General features: G+C 30.4%; 2 protein-coding genes across 3 annotated transcripts; one reads left to right on the plus strand and one right to left on the minus strand.

Moving 5' to 3' along the window:
• Nucleotides 1–1,207: 1,207 nt before the first annotated feature.
• Nucleotides 1,208–5,911, plus strand: LOC107028823 (pectin acetylesterase 8-like). 2 transcript variants are annotated; one of them, XM_015230033.2, is made up of 13 exons: nucleotides 1,208–1,496; nucleotides 1,799–1,920; nucleotides 2,136–2,218; nucleotides 2,877–3,006; nucleotides 3,097–3,176; nucleotides 3,285–3,371; nucleotides 3,466–3,590; nucleotides 3,724–3,784; nucleotides 4,138–4,191; nucleotides 4,273–4,350; nucleotides 5,046–5,151; nucleotides 5,295–5,440; nucleotides 5,542–5,911. In XM_015230033.2, the coding sequence occupies exons 2-13, from the start codon at nucleotides 1,800–1,802 to the stop codon at nucleotides 5,677–5,679; spliced, it is 1,209 nt and encodes a 402-aa protein (XP_015085519.1). In that variant the 5' UTR covers nucleotides 1,208–1,496; nucleotide 1,799; the 3' UTR covers nucleotides 5,680–5,911. The 2 variants fall into 2 exon arrangements, with proteins under 2 accessions (XP_015085519.1, XP_027774618.1); XM_027918817.1 differs by lacking the exons at nucleotides 1,208–1,496; nucleotides 1,799–1,920; nucleotides 2,136–2,218 and adding an exon at nucleotides 2,247–2,695 and having other exon boundaries at nucleotides 2,795–3,006.
• A 6,035-nt stretch (nucleotides 5,912–11,946) lies between these two features.
• On the minus strand, nucleotides 11,947–15,148 carry LOC107028020 (pectin acetylesterase 8-like). The gene is made up of 13 exons (XM_015229068.2): nucleotides 14,860–15,148; nucleotides 14,337–14,458; nucleotides 14,169–14,251; nucleotides 13,953–14,082; nucleotides 13,770–13,849; nucleotides 13,592–13,678; nucleotides 13,371–13,495; nucleotides 13,230–13,290; nucleotides 13,077–13,130; nucleotides 12,917–12,994; nucleotides 12,717–12,822; nucleotides 12,474–12,619; nucleotides 11,947–12,387 (listed from the first exon to the last, which is right to left on the minus strand). The coding sequence occupies exons 1-13, from the start codon at nucleotides 14,898–14,900 to the stop codon at nucleotides 12,298–12,300; spliced, it is 1,203 nt and encodes a 400-aa protein (XP_015084554.2). The 5' UTR covers nucleotides 14,901–15,148; the 3' UTR covers nucleotides 11,947–12,297.
• Between the last annotated feature and the right edge of the window lie 4,179 nt (nucleotides 15,149–19,327).

The following is a 19,327-nucleotide window of genomic DNA, read 5'->3' on the forward strand; positions in this document are numbered from 1 at the left end:
TAACATGGAGAATTACACAAGTGTTTAATGAAAAATTTTAAAATATAATTAGAGAGTGCAATTACGATTTTCTAATGAAATGATTTGTAATTTGTTATGATAAAAATAAATTCAAATTAATTATTTGAATTACTTCCATAATAGGAAGCATCAGTAATTAATTTTGTAATTTACCGTGCCAATATTTTAACTAAAACTCAGAATCTTATTTTCAAGGGAAAAGAAAAAAAGAGTGTGTTCTTTTTTTGAAAAAAAACGTGTGTTTCTTTTCTCAAGAAGGAAAATAACTACTTTAGACCGGAAAGAAATCTCAATAATAAGATTTATCCTAACCTAGAAAGACAGTCAGTTTTCTCTTCTCAACCCAAAAGCTAGCTCAAATGTTGAGGCTTTCCCTCACACTTATAAATTGACCAACAGCCCCTTCCACTTCCGATGTGGGATAACCCAACAGTCTCCCCCTTCACAAATCCCCCTTCACACATCGGGCCTTGGGCTGGAGAGAACGACAACCCAGTTTCTCCCGGTGGGCTGAGACTTGTTGATAACCTGGGCTCTGATACCAATGTTGGGTGGTCTTGGACCTTCTCAACCCAAAAGCTAGCTCAAATGTTGAGGCTTTCCCTCACATTTATAAATTGACCACCAGCCCCTTCCACTTTCGATGTGGGATAACCCAACACAGAGAATATCATAGTTGTTGTTTATCTTGTAAATTCACATTCGTTTAAAGGTATCCGCTCACGCTTCAAGACGTACTTATTAAATTAAATTTCTATAAGTTTATGTGTTCTAGCATAATTATAGTTCATATTTTAGCATAAGCAATTAAGCATATTAATTGTCTATTATTCAGGTAAATAGTAAGATTCTGAACTAACGACAAACTTTTAATTTTCCTTTCATTACTATGTTTCTAAACTAATGAATCTCATGAATGAATCCTACGTACGTATTTTAAATTAATTGAACTCTATAAAAATAGCGAAGAAACCTAGCCTCTCTTCGTTCTCACTATTCGGATCAATATTCAATGTGGAGCGCGTAAAACGATAAGATTCGTGATATATGTCATTCGGGTCGGGTCATATATCAAATCATACCAAACTACTCAACAAAATAGCCAATAGAAAAAAACAAACAAAAAAACAGTAAACACCAAAATAAAAATAAAAATAGAAAATTCACTTTTAAAAAATAAAATTTCTCTGCGAATAAGTGTCGGCTGCTTCTTTATTTCTTGGGTTCTGTATTTGCAAAATCGTTTCTATAAAAATCCATTCTTTTTCTTATAAACAAAACAAAAAGCTGTTTAAGGAACAGAATCAAAAATTTTCTTGGATTTTTTTTATCATATGGTTTTAGTTTACATCTACATTTGTTGTTGGAGCTTATTTTAGCTTCAAAATAACAACACTGAACTGGATTCAGTGTAAAATTTCATCCCAAAAAATCCCATTTTGAGATTTTCTCAATCTCTTCATTGCCATTTTCAGGTACTTTTTTCTTTCTTTCTTCAAATCTTGATTTTTATTTTGTTCTGATAAAAAGGGTTTAATACCATTGGTGTCACTTTCTCTGTCATGGGGTTTTGTTAAAGTACAATTTTGATGCTAAATATGGGTAAACACATATTTTTTTGGTGTAAAAATGTAATCTTTATGTAATTGGGATGTGTTAATACTTTTAAACTTTTTGTTTGTGATTGGTCAGTTTGCTCTGTTTAACTGTGGCTTCTTCATGTTCTTAGAACTTTGTGTATTGATAGTATTTTTTTTTTTAATAAAATGATTTGCAGAATGGTAAATGGCACTGTGCAACAATGGCTATATTCATTAGTTACTTTTTCGATTATTTTTGGAACTGAAGCACTCTTTGTAAATATTACTTACGTTCTCAGTGGGGTGGCAAAAGGAGCAGGTAAGAAATTGTTTTCCTTTTTGTTTCGAACTAAGCTAGCGTTTTACTATAGATTTTAAAAATTTATGATGTATGTCCAAACACAAATCTCAAAAGTCACGACTTCAAAAACTCAAAATTTTAAGATTTAACTTCAAAATCTATGGTCAAACGGGGAGCTTTAAGTTTATGAATGTGGAAATGTGTTGATTTTGATGTCATTGATGTGTTTGCAGTATGTCTGGATGGGAGTCCACCGGCATATCATCATGACAAAGGATTTGGTACAGGGGTTAACAGTTGGTTAATCCAAATGGAGGTTTGTTTATCTATACACAATTTCTATGACTAGAGTTTAAGTTAGATAACTAGGCGTGTTGATCGATAGACTTCTCTGCAAAAGACGGAATTGGCAAAACATTATTGTTGTTGCATTTTTGGATCATATTTCTGTCCCAATACAAATCATTTGGATTTTTGCTTTCAATATTGTGGTACTTAAGTAGAGTTCTTGCCCTAGTGATTTATAAAATACAGAAGGAGAAAATGATGCATGAATAATATACAGGAACGTTTTAAAATTTGATTATGAGGCTTTATGATCTATAAATTCACCAGCCATAACTTGAAAGGGTGACTGAGTTGGTTGAGCAGGGGATCTTCCAAATGAGGGGTCTCAGGTTCGAGATGCTCAACATGCTTTCTTGGTCAAGCTTGTTGCACGGAGCTCGCCTAGTGTAGTTTATCTATCATGTGTGGTTTGCGGGTGGGGGATTACCCTGTATGCACCCTAAAGGTAGAGGCTGCAGATTCCCTGTCATTAAAAAATAACAATTCACCAACCATATTGCCTAGGGTACATCTATGAATAATATCTAAAGATGCTTTTGTGCAGAAACCTTTTGAAGTATCTCTACGAGTGTTGAATGGACAAGATGTATTTGTATCGAAATTCAATGTTAAAATTTTATTTCCAGGGAGGAGGTTGGTGCAATAATGTCACCACTTGTCTTTCCCGAAAGAATACTCGCTTGGGATCATCTAAGCAGATGGTAGAAAATCTCGCTTTTTCAGGGATTCTCAGCAACAAGCCTCAGTTTAATCCAGGTAGAGCTTTCACTGACTTTGGTATTGCTGGCTCTCATGAATAACATTTTTTTGTCTGAATAACAGTGTTACATCTTATTTAAATTGTAGACTTCTATAACTGGAACAGAGTAAAGGTTGGATATTGTGATGGATCATCCTTTACTGGTGATGTTCAAGAAGTCAATCCGGTAATTTTGAGTTAATACTGATAGTCTTAATTCGTCCTAAACAATGGTTCTCTCAATATCTCATAAAAAACCCGTAATGATTCTGATGAAATCCTTTATACATATCAGATAACTAAACTTCACTTCAGAGGGGCACGGGTTTTTCTTGCTGTTATGGAGGAACTGTTGGCAAAAGGAATGAAGAATGCTGAAAATGTACCGCCTTTTGCCTTCTTATCTCTATCTCAGATGCTTAGGTGCTCGTAACACTTTACTGTTGACTGGCTCACAAATCAAGTTCTAATGTTAGGCTATTCTGTCTGGATGTTCAGCTGGCGGATTGACTTCAATTTTACATTGTGATAGCTTCAAAGCACTCCTACCAATGGGTGCTAAAGTAAAGTGCTTCTCGGATGCTGGTTATTTTATCGATGTGTAAGGATTTTTATAGTTTATTACTATCCTGGTGTTCTCCAATTACTAAAAAACAAAAACCTTGGTGTTCTTAAAGCCTTCAAGAATTTTATTTTCCTTCGACTGCTAGTGTAACTCTCTGCTTTTATTGCAGGAAAGATATTTCTGGTGCGCCTCATATTGAAGAATACTTCAGAGATGTTGTTAGCTTACATGTATGTTTCTTTAACATCCTTCTCATGGGAGTTCCATTAAAATTTTGGTTGTAGCTAGCTCCACATTATTTTCGTTCATCTTCTGGATGTGTCAAGGCCTACTGTGAGCAATCCATGGTTTAGCCAGCCATTATTCGATTTGATTTGTGAAGTGAACACCCTGTAGATTGTTATGTAATTTTTCTTTTTCTCTTTAGAGGATAAAAATGTTGGAAATCTGTAACTTTTTATCTCCTTTTCTATGAACTTCCATTTTCTAATGTTACTTGTGTCTAGAAAAAAGAAGAAAAAGTGAAGTCAATGGAGAGACTTAAGATAAATTTGATGTTCATTTTACCTTATATTGCCTTCAGGGTTCTGCCAAGAATCTGCCACCAGTGTGTACCTCAAGGTTGAAGCCGGATTTGGTAAGAGCTGTTTCTTTCATAATATAGTGTCTGCCTTTTACTTTATTTCATCTTACACCAATAACCCAATGCATCATGCAGTGTTTTTTCCCGCAAAATGTTGCTCAACACGTGCGGACACCACTTTTCCTAGTTAATGCAGCCTATGATTCCTGGCAGGTAAAGAACATTTCTGGAAACTCCAATTCCTGTTGGATTGTGCTATCTTCTCTTCTAGAATTTCCCTTCTCTGCTATATTTCAATCCTTGATTGTTTTATAATTATTGCCTTTTTAGCTCCATTGGATTTGAAAACTTTTGCATTTCTGTGTTGTTTGTGATACAATACCTCAGCTAAAACTTATAGAGGGAGATTTGGTGTTAGGCAGCACACTTTTGGATACTATATGTTGACTTTTTAGGTAATAAGTACTTGAAACCTGCTTTTCGTCTTCTGTGAGTGATTTCATTGCGTTGACACAAACGTTGGACAAGATATGTCATTGTTGACACATAGCATGAATCATCTCAGAATTGCGAACACCATCAATAATCTGGTCAAGATTTTAAAGTTCCTGGGCTAATATGGATATGAGTTCTGATCCTTTCAAGACTCTGATCTCACCAGATTGCCTTGTTTATCCGATAACTTTGTATTACATGGATACCACTGATAAATTTATAAACCAAAGTGGAATTACTTGGTCTTCCTGACTTAGTATTATTATCTGACTTCAGATAAGAACAGTTTGGCTCCCAGACTTGCTGATCCCCGTGTGTCTGACACATCCATCCGATACGCCATGAGTAACAATAAATGTAGAAAAAAGTATAAAATTACTTGATTTTCCTGACCTAGTATTATTTGAATTCAGATAAAGAACATTTTGGCTCCTGATGTTGCTGATCCCTATGGGGTCTGGCTCAACTGCAAACTTGACATACTGAAATGCTCTTCCAGGCAGCTTCAAATTATGCATGGTCAGGACTCTAATCCCTCAATACCTCTACGCTGAATTTGAATTTTAGATGATACAATATGACGTCGAAGCTTTCATTCCGAAATAGAAAAGATACATTTTTCATTTGTTCATGATATCTGACAGTTAAGACTCATTCATCAGGTTATAGATTGTTGTTTCTGAGAGCATTAAATGCGCTCGGCCCTTCTTCATCAAGAGGGTATTTCATCAACTCCTGCTACGCACACTGTCAAACTGAAGTTCAAGAAACATGGTACAGGGCTGACTCTCCTAAGTTAGCAAACAAGGTAAGAAATTAACTGAACTCTTAACATGTTCGTTTAACTTCTTGTTGGCGTAGACCATTCGTGTAGAACCACTGACTCTGCTAAAAATGTGTTCTCTGCAGACTATAGCCAAAGCACTCGGAGACTGGTTTTACGACAAAAATCCATTCCAGAAGATTGATTGCCCTTACCCTTGTGACAAAACCTGTCACAACCGTGTTTTTGATCCAAATGTCCATACTTTCAACATTGATATATAAAATCATTGATAGAAGTTATTCTTTGAGATCATTGATATGAAAAATCAGAAACTCCCAAAGGGAAATAGAAAATATAGAAGGAAAGAAGCTTGTATTGATTTGTTAAATATTTCACAATAAGGGAAAAGTTATCATGGCATAACATTGTATGCTGTGATGCCCTATATAGATACTAAATATGTATTCTTATGCAATTAGTAAAGATAATCCCAATAAAAGTGATTTTACACTTGTTTGCTTGTCAAATGCAATGTATATACATAGATTATACACCGATGTAGAGGATGCACTGAATTCAAGTGCCTAAATTGTCCACGGTTCAGAGACAATACGCGGGAAGGAAGTGGAAATGTATTGATATAGTTGTTGTGGTTGGTTTACCATGCTCGCTCAGGAGATATGACTCTATATGGGTGATCATGGATCGATTTACTAAGTCGATACACTTAGCTTCCCATCAACATATGTCATTTGAGAAACCATAAAGTCATATTCAATTTCCTTTGCAAAGCATAAAATACCTTTTTGGTTTTGAGCTCTAGGTTGACTCGTTTAGATTATTTTTTTTAGTGTGTTTTACTTTTGATTTTGGCCATATCTTTATTTGGGCCGGTCAGAAAGTTTTTATTTTGTTTATGTTTGTGTGCGTGTGTGTGTTTTTTATGAGAAACTACCTAAGCATACAACTTTGCTATCATATTTACTAATTTTTCATATAGTTTGAAATAGTTACATATGATGTCACCTTTTAGTAATTTCATACCATATTTCAGATATATGTGTACATATTACATACGACGTAATTTACATGTATTTGTGATACCAGATACGCAAGCAAGATATGAGAGTGACGAGCAAGATGTGAGGGAAACGAGCGATATTTGCCTATATATCTAAGGTACAAGCTAATTACACTAAAACACTCATACATGTGTCTAGTGAGATTCGCATGTATCTGGCATACTAGATACACGAACGAAATATGTGAATATGGAAAGCGAGACGGGAGGAAGGCAAAAGAGATTTGTCTATGTATCTTAGAGACATACGAATTCCCTTGGATATAATGTATCTGGAATAAATGACCCCATAGATACATGTATTTGGACGCACCAAAATTTGATAAGATTCATAATATTACAAAAGAAAATAAAATAAAAGTAAAAATAATAATATATATATATATGAAGTATTCCGGAGAAAAAACCTTGTTGATCCATCTTCCTGGTAGAACCTAGGTACGAAGTTGTATGATAAAGATATTTTGGAATACTCTCACACCAACCACCACCCTATAAATATGAATTATATATTTCTCCAATGTTAATACAACATGATGAGTTGTAACAAAACAATACTAGCAAAGCCAAAAAAAAATATTCTTGTCCTACAACAAACAAAAACAACTGTAAATTTTACACAATTGATAGTTATAAATGAAACAAAAAGAAACAGATATAAAAAAAAAAGCTTAGCTTGAGATAATTAGGATTACATGTTAGCAACAAGAAATTTGTTCTTCTTGAAAGGGTTGATGATATTGAAATGAGGATTTAGAGGGAAATGCATGATTTTACCTCTATTTTGTAAAGAAAAATAATACTCCATAGAAGTAATTCTTATTCAAAGAACTAATTAAGTGTTTTCTTATTTGAATTCTAAATTTGAAATTATATTTTTTAATCAATAGTGATCGGTCATATGATAATTTTAGATGGAGTGATAATAGAGATAGACGCTAATCTGTTATCTAATAAGTATCCTAGTCTAGTCTTTAGTTATACATAATCATAATATAACATGTCAATTAGAAAAAACTCACAGTGTTCAGCTATGCATAATCAATACTACCTAATTATATTTTCATTGGAAAAAAATATATAGTTTCTTCATAATAGACTTTCTAAAGTTAAATCAATAATCGTGAATAGGTGGGTTCCTTTCGCTCTCACATTATTTGTCGCTACATTATTCTTTCAAAGGGAATGTAAAATTACAAATATTCTGAGTAAGTCATTTATTGTAAACATTAATTAATATTAAAGTGTACTGCTACATGGCGTGTGCACACTTCAAATACGATTCTTTTTTATGTTATGGTCTTCTTTATTTCAATATTGTTAAGCAAGAAGCAACATACATGAGATAGAATTAACTCAGGTAGTTAGAAGTTAGATAGTCAGGCTAGCTGTTAAGAGAACTGACTAATGAGCTTCTGAAGATTGTATGTGTATGAATAGTGCCTCTTAAGATATTCTTCATCTATGAAAGTTAACATGATATCAGAATCATGATCAGAAAATGTAACCATCTAGATTAGTCTCACAGGAAAATCAAGATTTTCATTATGCTTACCATTCAATATGTGTTAGGCACAATACTGAGGATTCAATGAGAAACAACTAATCAGGGGCCCGTTAGATTTTGCAAGTAAAACTTGGAAGAGAACTTGAAAATTTTTGTTTGTCCATATATTTGGCAAATTTTTTGGGCAAATTTTTCCAAATTCCCAAATTCTAGAAAAAATTAGTATTTGGGCCAAATTTCATTATTTGGAAAGTTTTAGAAATTCAATTTTTACACCTAACTTATATATTTTACAAAAATAATCTATTTATTGACACCAACAAATTCAATTAGCTCCCCATCTGCCAACTAACTCAATTAATACACTTTTCTATTATATAGAGCATATACGTACATGGACTTTTATATCCAAAAATTAGTTGAACAACCATAGTAAAAGCTCTGTGGCAGTCCTCTCTGAAGAAACAAATTGAGGGTAATTTGTAAAAATCTACATATTTTTTCTTATTATGAATTTCGTTTAGATTGAACTTGCTTGAATTGATTTGTATGAATATGTTCTCTTGTCTAGGTTTAAGAGTTAGGAATGATAAGAATTTTCTCCTTGTGTTTTCATTTTTTCATTTGACTGGCGCAACTAATTTTTCAGGCTTGTTTGTTAAGTTTTGTAATGCCCATTATTTCTGAAGCTGGTTTTGAGATTTTCGATGAGAACTCTATGACTTCACCTTTTTCGGTTAACAGGGTAATATACTTTCAATCGTGTTCATACGTCTTTCATTTTTAGTAAAGACATGCTTCAGATTTTGTGCACTCTAAAAAAAATTAAGTTATGCATATGATGTGTTGTCATGTTGATGTTGTATTATAGAAACGTAAAAAAAATAAATAAATCACGTGGTTCAGCGGTTGATAAATGGACTGATGAAGAAACATCAATCCTTGTAAGTGTCTTGCATGATGATGCGAGGAAGTCCGGATTTAAAGGTTATGTCATCAGTGGTCCACGATTAATAGAAGTTAGGAATGATTTTTTTTTAGAAAATTGGAAATCGAGATTTCTATTTTGCTATGTAATACAAATTTATGGTTAATTTTGATAGTTTTAAAAACTTATGGGTATAAATCATATTTCTTAAAAAAATGAAATATGTTTCCCAAATTCTATGGCCAAACACATGGTGTTCACCCAAATTTTCATCCAAATAATATTTGCCAAAAATATTTGAATATCTATGGTCAAACACTAGCTATGTGTTCTCTTATTACAAATATTCTGTGTAAATCATTTATTGTAAACATTAATTAATATTAAAGTGTACTGTTATATGGCGTGTGCACACTTTAAATGCAGATTTTTTATGTTATGGTCTTTTTTACTTGAATATTATTAAAACAAGAAGCAAGTTGATATAACCACACATGAGTTAGAATTAACTCATGCAGTTAGAAGGTTGTTAGAAGTTATTTAAATAGTCAGGCTAGCTGTTAAGAGAACTAACTAATGAGCTACTGAAGATTGTATGTGTATAAATAGTGCTTTCTTGTAGCATGTATGTAAAGTTGAATTCGATGAGAATTCAGATTTCTTCATAGTCTTCTTCCTCTATACTGTTCTTTTTCCTCTATTTAAGAACTTAGGATATTTTTTATCTATGAAAGTTAACATGGTATCAGAGCCATGAATAGAAATGTAGTCATCTAGATTAGCCTCACAGGAAGATCAAGATCTTCACTGTGCTTATCATTCAAGAGGTGCTGGACATGAAACTGAGGATTGTAGAAACTTGATGCATAAAATTCAAGATTTGATAGATCAAAAAGTCATCAATTTTCAGACTGCCACTCCTAATATCAATAGTAACCTCAAGCCAAATGATGGAGGGGTGATTATTTATATGGTTGAAGTCGAAGAAGATTTGAATGTGGAGAAAGTTATAATCTCAGCCAGCCTTGAAAATATTGAGAAAGTTGTAGTCTCTAAAACCAAAAAAGAGAAATCTGAATTTGTGATCATGGAACCTCATCAAGCTTTTCCATTAGTGATGAAAGAGGATTAGAATAAGCAGAAGATCGATCAAGCTTTTCAAAAATCATAGACTCATTTATATCAGTCTTTTCCAATGCAAAATCGTCTAAAAAAGGAATTGAAATTTGGTTCAAAGAAGGTGAAAATGTGCAATAAACGGAGAACATTTTTGTTTCACACTATTGTGAATTTAAGCCAAAGTATTGACAGTAAAGGCATTTTCGAGCTAAAATATAAATGGAGGACATTTTTATTCCTTTCATATAGTTTAAGAACATTTTTTACCCTTTTCCCATGATAAAATTATCATGTTAATTATTTTAAATTGCATTTAAATTTTTAGAAGAGAAAACGATGACATTTAGGCGTGTCAAAGGTTAAAGGAAAAAAAAAGTAATTATAATTGAGCCTAGCAAGGCTTGAACACACAAGCTTAAAGAGTTTTGCAACCCCCTAACACTAGACCTTTTACTTGTATCAAGGCATGTCAATGCTTGTATATATATTTATTAAATCAAAATTTGACCTCTACCTACAATGTAATTTTCCTGACACCCCTTTGATCAAGGTGGGTCGCCCCTCCATTTAGGGCACATGTAAAATATTTGAGATGCCAGTTTAAGAATAAAAATTGAGTTGATCCTAATATAAAAGATCTTATATTTCAAGAGAAGTAAGTCAATTTATTTTAAGCGTAATATATCTCTGCATTATTTGATGATCGATTGAAATATTTAAAAAAAAAAATCAATTTACGTGGTGGATTTTCTGTTAACACGATATTTCTTTCTTTTTTTATTTTTTTAAAAAAGTATTTAAAACTCTTAATAGAGCAGATTTATGGTTTTAGTTTGTATTGTCTGTCTTTAGCAAGTTGTACAACATAGCCGGACAAATCCATTTAGAATGTATATGATGATGACGTTCAAAAAACGCTCTTTTAAAACCCTTTAGAATGCCCTTTTTATTAATTATTTCTAGTAATAAATAGTCACAAACTTTAACATAATTTTTATTATCAAATATTTTTTATTTAATATCTTTACAATGATAATATTTCTATTTATAAAAATAAATTCAATGCATAGCCGTGAAAGTTTTTATTCGACGTCGTATAATTAATTGTATAGCCTTATAATAAACTAGTAACAATCAATATAAGAGTTTTTAAAAGATTCTATTATAATCACGGAATATTTTTAATTACTCAACATTTTATGATTTTAGAATCATAATGCTTAAAATTCTTGTACATAATATTAAAATTTTTTTATTTTCATTGAGGTAAATCAGTCAAGATTAATGGTAAGAAATTTTGTTCTAAAGTATTTTGCTTAGTTTTCTCAAAATTTAAGAGTATTAAAAAGGTGATTTATACACCTAGTATAGTTGAAAAACCATAGTAACAATGTATGATATTTCCTAATATGCCCTCAGTTTGTTAGATTATAAGATTTAAGCCCAAAAATGCAACAAGAAAATTCATTTTAATATTCCAAAATTTGGATAAAGTGGTCTTCTATGACCTAAAAAAGCTTGTTTTCTTTATAAGATTTTATTTTAGAAGTAGTTTGTTTTTAACCAATAAGTTTAATTTTAAAATTTAAAACACTTATGAGCAACAATTATATTTGAATAAATTTTTAGAAGTGCTTCTAAATATATTTTTCTTAAATGTGTTTTTCAAAAATAAAAAATAGGTCAAAAATAGTTTATTGCTACTCTAAAGAAATACCTTTTTTTTCTCCCAAACACCTCATTGTTTATTAGAATAAATAAATCTTGACAAAAAAACAAATACTTTTGAGCTTCTAAATATTTGGTCAAACAAGTTATTACTCATTTAGCTATGAAAAAATTATATGGGCATTAAAGGATTTTAACAAAGAAAAATCATTGCTTGTATTATTGAATTAAGCAATCAGCTCAAGTAAACAAGTTCAATTTGAATGACTTTATTGATTATTTTTAACTTGTCTTTTAAAGGTCTTATCCTTTTTTGACCTCTTGATAACTCAAATCTTAAAAAAATTAAGATAAAAGATGCTTATCTTTCAAGCTGCTCACTCTTATCTATTGATACAAGTCCAGAATCAACATAAGTGACTTAAAAATGAATAATTATACTATAATCGGATGATCTTATAAATTAGTATACATTCACACTCCACAACTATAATGTACTAAAACTTCATTAGTAAGTACAAGACCATGAAGAGAGACAAACTTCATTAGTATCTCCTTGCAAGCGTATTCATTAGAGAATCTCACGGAACTTATAATTATTTGCAATTTTTAACACCAGGATACGGGTCTATATGTTGAAATCCTGCTCTCTCAAAGTACCAATCCCCAACAGCTTCAGCAATTGTCTATACACATAAAATGTTATAAGAGATTCAAAACAAAAAATGTGTGTATTCAAACTTTATATATGGATAAAACAAACAAACGTTACCTTACTAAGTAACCTTGGAGAGGTAGTATTATACCAGTATGATGTTGATAGAACATCACCATGTGAATAGCAAGATGTGAGGAAATAACCCCTTGTAAAACAAGGGGGTAGTCCCTCAAATATCTTCAAGAATTCAACTCCGAAGGCTATAAGTTAAAAATAAAAAAATTAAAGGACAAGATGAAGAGTCACTATACATGTGTAACATCATGTAGATTAGTTAATCACTAGATAAATGCTAACCTCGAATAATTATAAGTTGGCTAGATGTGCAACTACTTATGTTCTTGATGCAACCCTTCCAAGCATGTTGAGGATCAAGGTATGAAGGAACCAAAGTGTTATTAATCTGGAGTTAAGATTGTTGAATAATCAGAATAGCTAAAGAAGAAACAAAATAAAATTCTTAAAATTGAGAGAAATTTAACAGTTGTTGCATTGACCTGCCAGGAATCATAAACTGAGTTGATTATGAATAGTGGAGTCTGAACATATGAAACAACATTTTGAGGGAAAAAACACTGCACCATATAAAATTTAAAGTTATAACTATATCATACAATTAAAGATATTTGTTTTTATTTCGAAGCTTAAAGAAATTACCAAACTTGGCTCCATTGCAGACGTGCAAGCTAATGGTAAATTCTTGGCCGATCCCTAAGAAGGAGAGAAAAGAAAAGGCTATTATATATAGTTAAGCATACCAAAATCACTACAAAAAAACATATATATACAAACAAGAAATATGAAACGTACATGTAGGTTAACAATTTCTTGATACATCTCTTGAATATGTGAAGTACCACTTATTGTCTTGCTGCATGTAAATCATGAACTTGCCCTTATTAGAAGGTGTAGAATAACATTTTACATGACGTAAATACGGGAAGAGCATACCCATTGATGAAGAAGCCAGCACTTGCAACACATTTTACTCTGGCACTCCCTGGAAGGAGGCTTTTGAACTTGTCACAGTTCAAGATTGTTGCCAATCCTCCCGCTGATGTTCCAGTTAGAATTGCCTAACAATATTTTGATATTCAATAAGGTAGTAGTACATATAGGACTTGTATAATTAGGAAAATGAAGCTAGATAGTGTCAATAGATGTATTCTTACATTTTCAGCATTTTTCATTCCTTTGCACCATAAATCCTCCATAATTGCCTTAAATATTCTTGCCCCTCGAAAATATAACTTATTCTCCTAGTGTGAATTATTTGACAAATTTAATCAAGAAAAACGTCATAGAATTAATAACATATATGTAAGGATATATATATGTGTATTTTCTTACAGGGTTGACTTGTTCAACATCACCAGTGAAAGATGCACCATCACAATACTTCACCCTCACTCGGTTCCAATTGTGAAACTCTACCAAATTACAATATTGTTTGCAGTTGGAAGAAGTTTATAATTAATTTTGCATATGCACAAAAAAGATTAAAGTAATATATACATATATGAGCTTCATCACCTGGATTTTCTTTGGAGGTATTATGAAGTATCCCGCCAAAAAAACTTTGTTGATTCATCTTCGTGGAAGAACCTGAGAACTTAGTTGAACGATCAAGACAATCCGAGATATTGTCACACCAACCGCCTCCCTATAAATATGAATTATTTCTCCAAGTTAATTTGGTGATCGACTCAATAATTATGAATCAATTGCAAAGAATCAAGTTTAACTTACATCTAAGTAGATAACCCAGCTGCGAAGTCCGGTACCATGTCCCCTATCCAGATGATATGCTGGCGGACTTCCATCGAGACATACTATTGACAAATTGAAACAAATATAAATTTGATTTTCTTTGAGGAATTAAGAGTATATTTAGTTTTTTTGACACTCTTAAATCACCTGCGCCTTGGGCAGTTGCACTATGAAGTATTGTGATATTAATGTACAAATAATTATCATCGGTGCCAAGAACATGAGTTGTACAAAGTAGTGCTAACAAAGCCAAAAAAAATGTTTTTGTCCTACAAACAAAAACAAAATGTAAATTTTACAAAAAAAATTAATAACGAAATATTAAATGTGATAGGACTAGTTTGGAGTAATTAATTCAAAGTTAACTGACCTAAAAATCTGTCTTCGTATTTATTATATTACATAATCGAATAAAACAATGCTATTTTCAATCAGCTTATTTAAGATGCTTGAAACCTCGTTGATACAAATTGTTTTTCTTTTCTTTTTTTTTAATTTTTGTTTTATGAATAATAATTTTTTCTTTCGAGTGAAAAAGGGATGAACGTTGATTGTCTACCTAGGATAAATAACAAATATTCTGTAAGCCATTTATTATATAAAAAATAAAATAAAATAACTAAGGCATATTCCATAAACAATATTCTTTCAACAAGATGGAAATACTTACAAACCCCTCATGTGAATTTCATGAACAACCTCAATTTTCATCTTTTAATCGTTAATCAATATGTTTGTTAATGGGGGTTTAATTTGTATGGATTTAGTTAGTTTAGTACATTTGGATTGGGTTTAAGGAGGGATTTGGATAAATTTGATAATTATTTGGAAAATCGAGTAATTTTGATCGATTTGAAAGTAACCAGAGCTATAAATGGCCGGATAGTATGATGGAAGTTGGAGAATAAAGCTAGTTATTAAACGAAAGTTGAGTAAAACTCAATTCCGATAAAAAAATGGGAAAATGATCAAGTAAACGACTTAATTATATAATTTTAATTTTGAGGCATTGCACAAAAATCGGAAGGGTTATACAAACCTCAGCAATTGATGCAATTTAGGAGGTTCATATTAAATTTAAACCTCCTCAATTTAAGGTTTTCTTTCAAGTGTTCCCTTTATTAAATGCATATATGAAAATTGGCAATCACACGATTCATGCAATAAATTTACTCATCATTAATTAATAATTTAATATATTAAAGGCCTCTACGATAAATTTAAAAGATTTTGATAAAAAATAAAAAAGAATATGAACTACTTAACTATATTTTCAAATCCAAAAGTGCAATTTGCAACTAATTTCATTTTTATTATATTACTTGTTCTGATCAAATAATAGCATATTCTTCTACATTAAACAATCCAAAGAAAAAAAATTCTATACCCGATTTCATTTACAAAAAGAGGTAAAAGAAGTGTTCCCACGAATACACAGATTTCTCTTGTGTACGAAGTCACCTTTGTTAGAAAACGTTTTACCCTTCAATATGAAACTTCCCTGTGCGAATTTGAATTTAATCGAATTGAAATAAATACCAAATATCGTATAAAAAATTAAAAATAAAAGCAAATATACATTAGCTTTACAAAATTTATTCCTTCTTTTGAAACTTGAGTGTTCATATTTGATTTTACCATTTATTTTAAAACACATATTATAAGCAATAATTTGTTGATGCATAGATGATAGATCATCGAGAATATGAGTTGTACAAAATACTACTAAAAGTCAATACGGCGAAATTTTTTAGCAAGTTCTTGAGAAATTTTGCGATCAATAATTTTTCGATGTATATGTTTGACATATTATTTCAATTTATAGTTAGGTATCAACAATATTTCATATCAATAATCCACTTTTGTATATATCATTAACTAAAAACTATGAATGAACACCACATTAGTATTATTGTACGACCATGATATAAGTCACTATATTGTTTATACCCCTTAGGGAAAGAAGTAATATCTATTGCGAAAATATGTAAAATTTTGCTCAAACATGCATCTTCACTTCTATATCCAAGTCTTCAAAACTTGTAAAGTTATTTAAAAACATACTTACAAAAAATGATAAACATTGACTGTAAAAGTCGTTTATTAAGTATTTGCTACTCCTTTTATGTGATATAAAAAAGAAAAAGTTATAAATTGATTTCAACTTTTAGGAAAAAAATCAACTTCTGAGGGAATTACCACTGAATTTTTAAAAGAATTTAAGAAAACTTAATTAAATTTATTTTAACATATTTAAGTCTTAAAGATTTATAGAAAAAGAGTAAGAGATCATTTCCATGTCCACTTTGAAAAGATATTAGCACCCAAAATGACCGCTAACGTAATGTTACCCGACAATATAAAAACTTTTTTGACTAATTTTGAGAAAAACTTAAAAGAAAAGATATTTAAAGTCATTTAAAAAATAATTTAGCTTAAACACTTAAGAAGAATTTTGCAAAAAGTAAAAAATGCCAAAAACGACCAAGTAAGAAAATTATTCAAACAAAATCATTTACGAGTAAATTAACATAAAATCGTTATCTTTGAGAAATTTAATCAAATTAATTTAAATATTCAAAATTAAAATTAATACCAATAAATAATAAATATTTGTAAGCAAATCCAATCCTTAATAGAGTAAAAGAGTGAAAACGAATTTGGGCCTCTATGGCCCAAGTAGCTGTTGTCCAGAAACATCCGGCCAATTTTACTTCTATTTTCAGTTCTTTCTGAAAAGTTGGGCCTCTTTTCAGTGAATATCAGTACTGTATATCATTGTATATGTATTCATATATGAGATCTATTTTCTGTATATTTTCTTCCATTTGACCCGTGTTTAGGCTTTTCTTTCAACGTATACCAGATTCCAATCAATTTGATAAAAAAATGGAAATGTGTTGTTGAGTTGGAATGTTGTTTTGGGTATTGGGCTGTAAAGGGTAGGGATTTGGGTCAAGTTTGGGCTGAAATTGAGTCTGAAAATTGGGGAATGTTTGGATAGATTTAGTATTTAAGATTTAGCCAGATGGATTGCAAATTCAGCAATTTCATGTTTAAATCATAGCCAAACAGAGTTAATTAGTGAATTCAACTAAAATTTAAACAGACAAATTAATATATTAATATTAATTAAGTAACTATCTTTTGAATCTTAATAAAATAAAATGATTAACTTAATTATAAACTAATTAACTCAAAATACAATCTATTAATTAAATTAAACTAATTAATATAATATATGATTAAAAATCAAAATACTTTGAGACGATTTTCGAATATTTATAAAAGGAAGTAATTATGTATATAATTATATAGAAATATATATATTATTTTAATATCACAAAAATGATAAAATAGCTTTAAAATATTTTGAATTTTATAAAAGCTAATTCATTTAAATTGTTTGAATTAAAAAAGAAACTTAATAATTAATTCATATTGTGAAGGGTCAAAATTAAATGTCAACAATATTCACTATATAAAATTGGATCAATATTAAGATTTGGTCAATGTTTTAAAAATGATGACAAATTGTACATCATTGGTTTGACCTAGGTCCTTTTTACGAAATTGGCGAATTTGATTGATTAAAATTGACCAAGCTACTTGAACTTGTAAATACTTACAACAATATTGAACAATTCTACCACTCAACCACGTGTGTACTCTTTGATAAAATATTTAAATTATTTTTATTTATATTCTTCAACTGCAGTTTTACACTTTAAAAGCCAACAAACTCCCTCAATTTTTGTAGAAAAAACACAATCTAAACACTAAGAGACTACGTTGATTTTCTTTTTTTAATAAAAAACTTTTTATATATTCCGCGCATTGTTGTTTAAAGAATAACCCGACGAGCATCTGATAGTTTTTTTAAAAAAATCCCTCCAATTTTCTTAAGTAATTTTGAAAACAAAAACCTATCGATTGACAGTTTGGACCAACTCGGTCCATCGATTTTTCTCCCTTTATTTTTGAAATATATCAATTTTAGTATCAAAATTAATTTTTAATAGTAACTTTTAGCAGGCAATTAAATATTAATGTTTTACGCAACTATTTTTAAAAATGTAAAAGTTCAATGAGGCACATATTTTTTGTTTCTTTAGTAAATGTTTAGGTATATATTCATCAAAATGTTATAAGAGGATCAACATATATAATGCTACGATATATATTATATATTTATGTTTACCACTTCTATAATATTATTTTATAAATATCTTCTTGTCAATCAAAAAAGATTTCTTTAAGAGGTACTCATAGAATATGGCATTGATCATGTTCTCTTCATATCACCATTATTTGATATTTGCTTGTTAGGCATTATTTATTTAAAATGAAGAGTGAATACCTCTACACTACATGTGATATGTTTTAGATGAAATTTGAAAAAAAAGATGAATGATAGATTTTTTTTATTGCAAAGAAAAATTTAGGTCGGTAAAGGCTTCAATGTTCAAACTTAATATAAACAATTAAAAATGTAATATCTAATCAAACTTGATATATATACATATATATATATATATATATATATATATATAATACTTTTATATATATCATGAAGATATCAGTGTTCGATTTTAAAATACATAAGCTATTTATAACTAAGTCATAGTAAATATAAAACGAAGAAATCACATAACCATGCAAGTATAACTTTATTCCTTTGAGTGATGGAAATGCTTTAATTCGGATGAGTCTTGAGTACAATAATTTTTCTTCCTATAAAGATTTTATTCACATTCGAAAGACGACACACGTGAAATTAGTCTTCATACGTACGATAATCTTTCTCTTTAAGTAATATTATTATCAAAATGAGATTATAAAGAAAAAGTTATTATCAAAAAAAATAAACAAATTATATTGTATTATGAGCAAGGAGTCTCATCATATTCTATCTTGAATGAACATTTAAATCGAGATACTACATCTCTTAAAATATGTCAATCAATATTTCCTGGCATTTGCTGAGCGGATGAGGAAAAAAGATTGAGGTACGCTCTTGTCAATGCAACATCTTCGATCAATTTATACTCTTGTCAATGCAGCATCAGCATCTTCGATTAGTTTGTACTCTCGGAAATTGAATTTGCAAAAATTGATCTTATGGTCTGCTCTGAAAA

This window comes from Solanum pennellii, chromosome 8 (assembly GCF_001406875.1).
Source record: "Solanum pennellii chromosome 8, SPENNV200".
NCBI lineage: Eukaryota > Viridiplantae > Streptophyta > Magnoliopsida > Solanales > Solanaceae > Solanum > Solanum pennellii.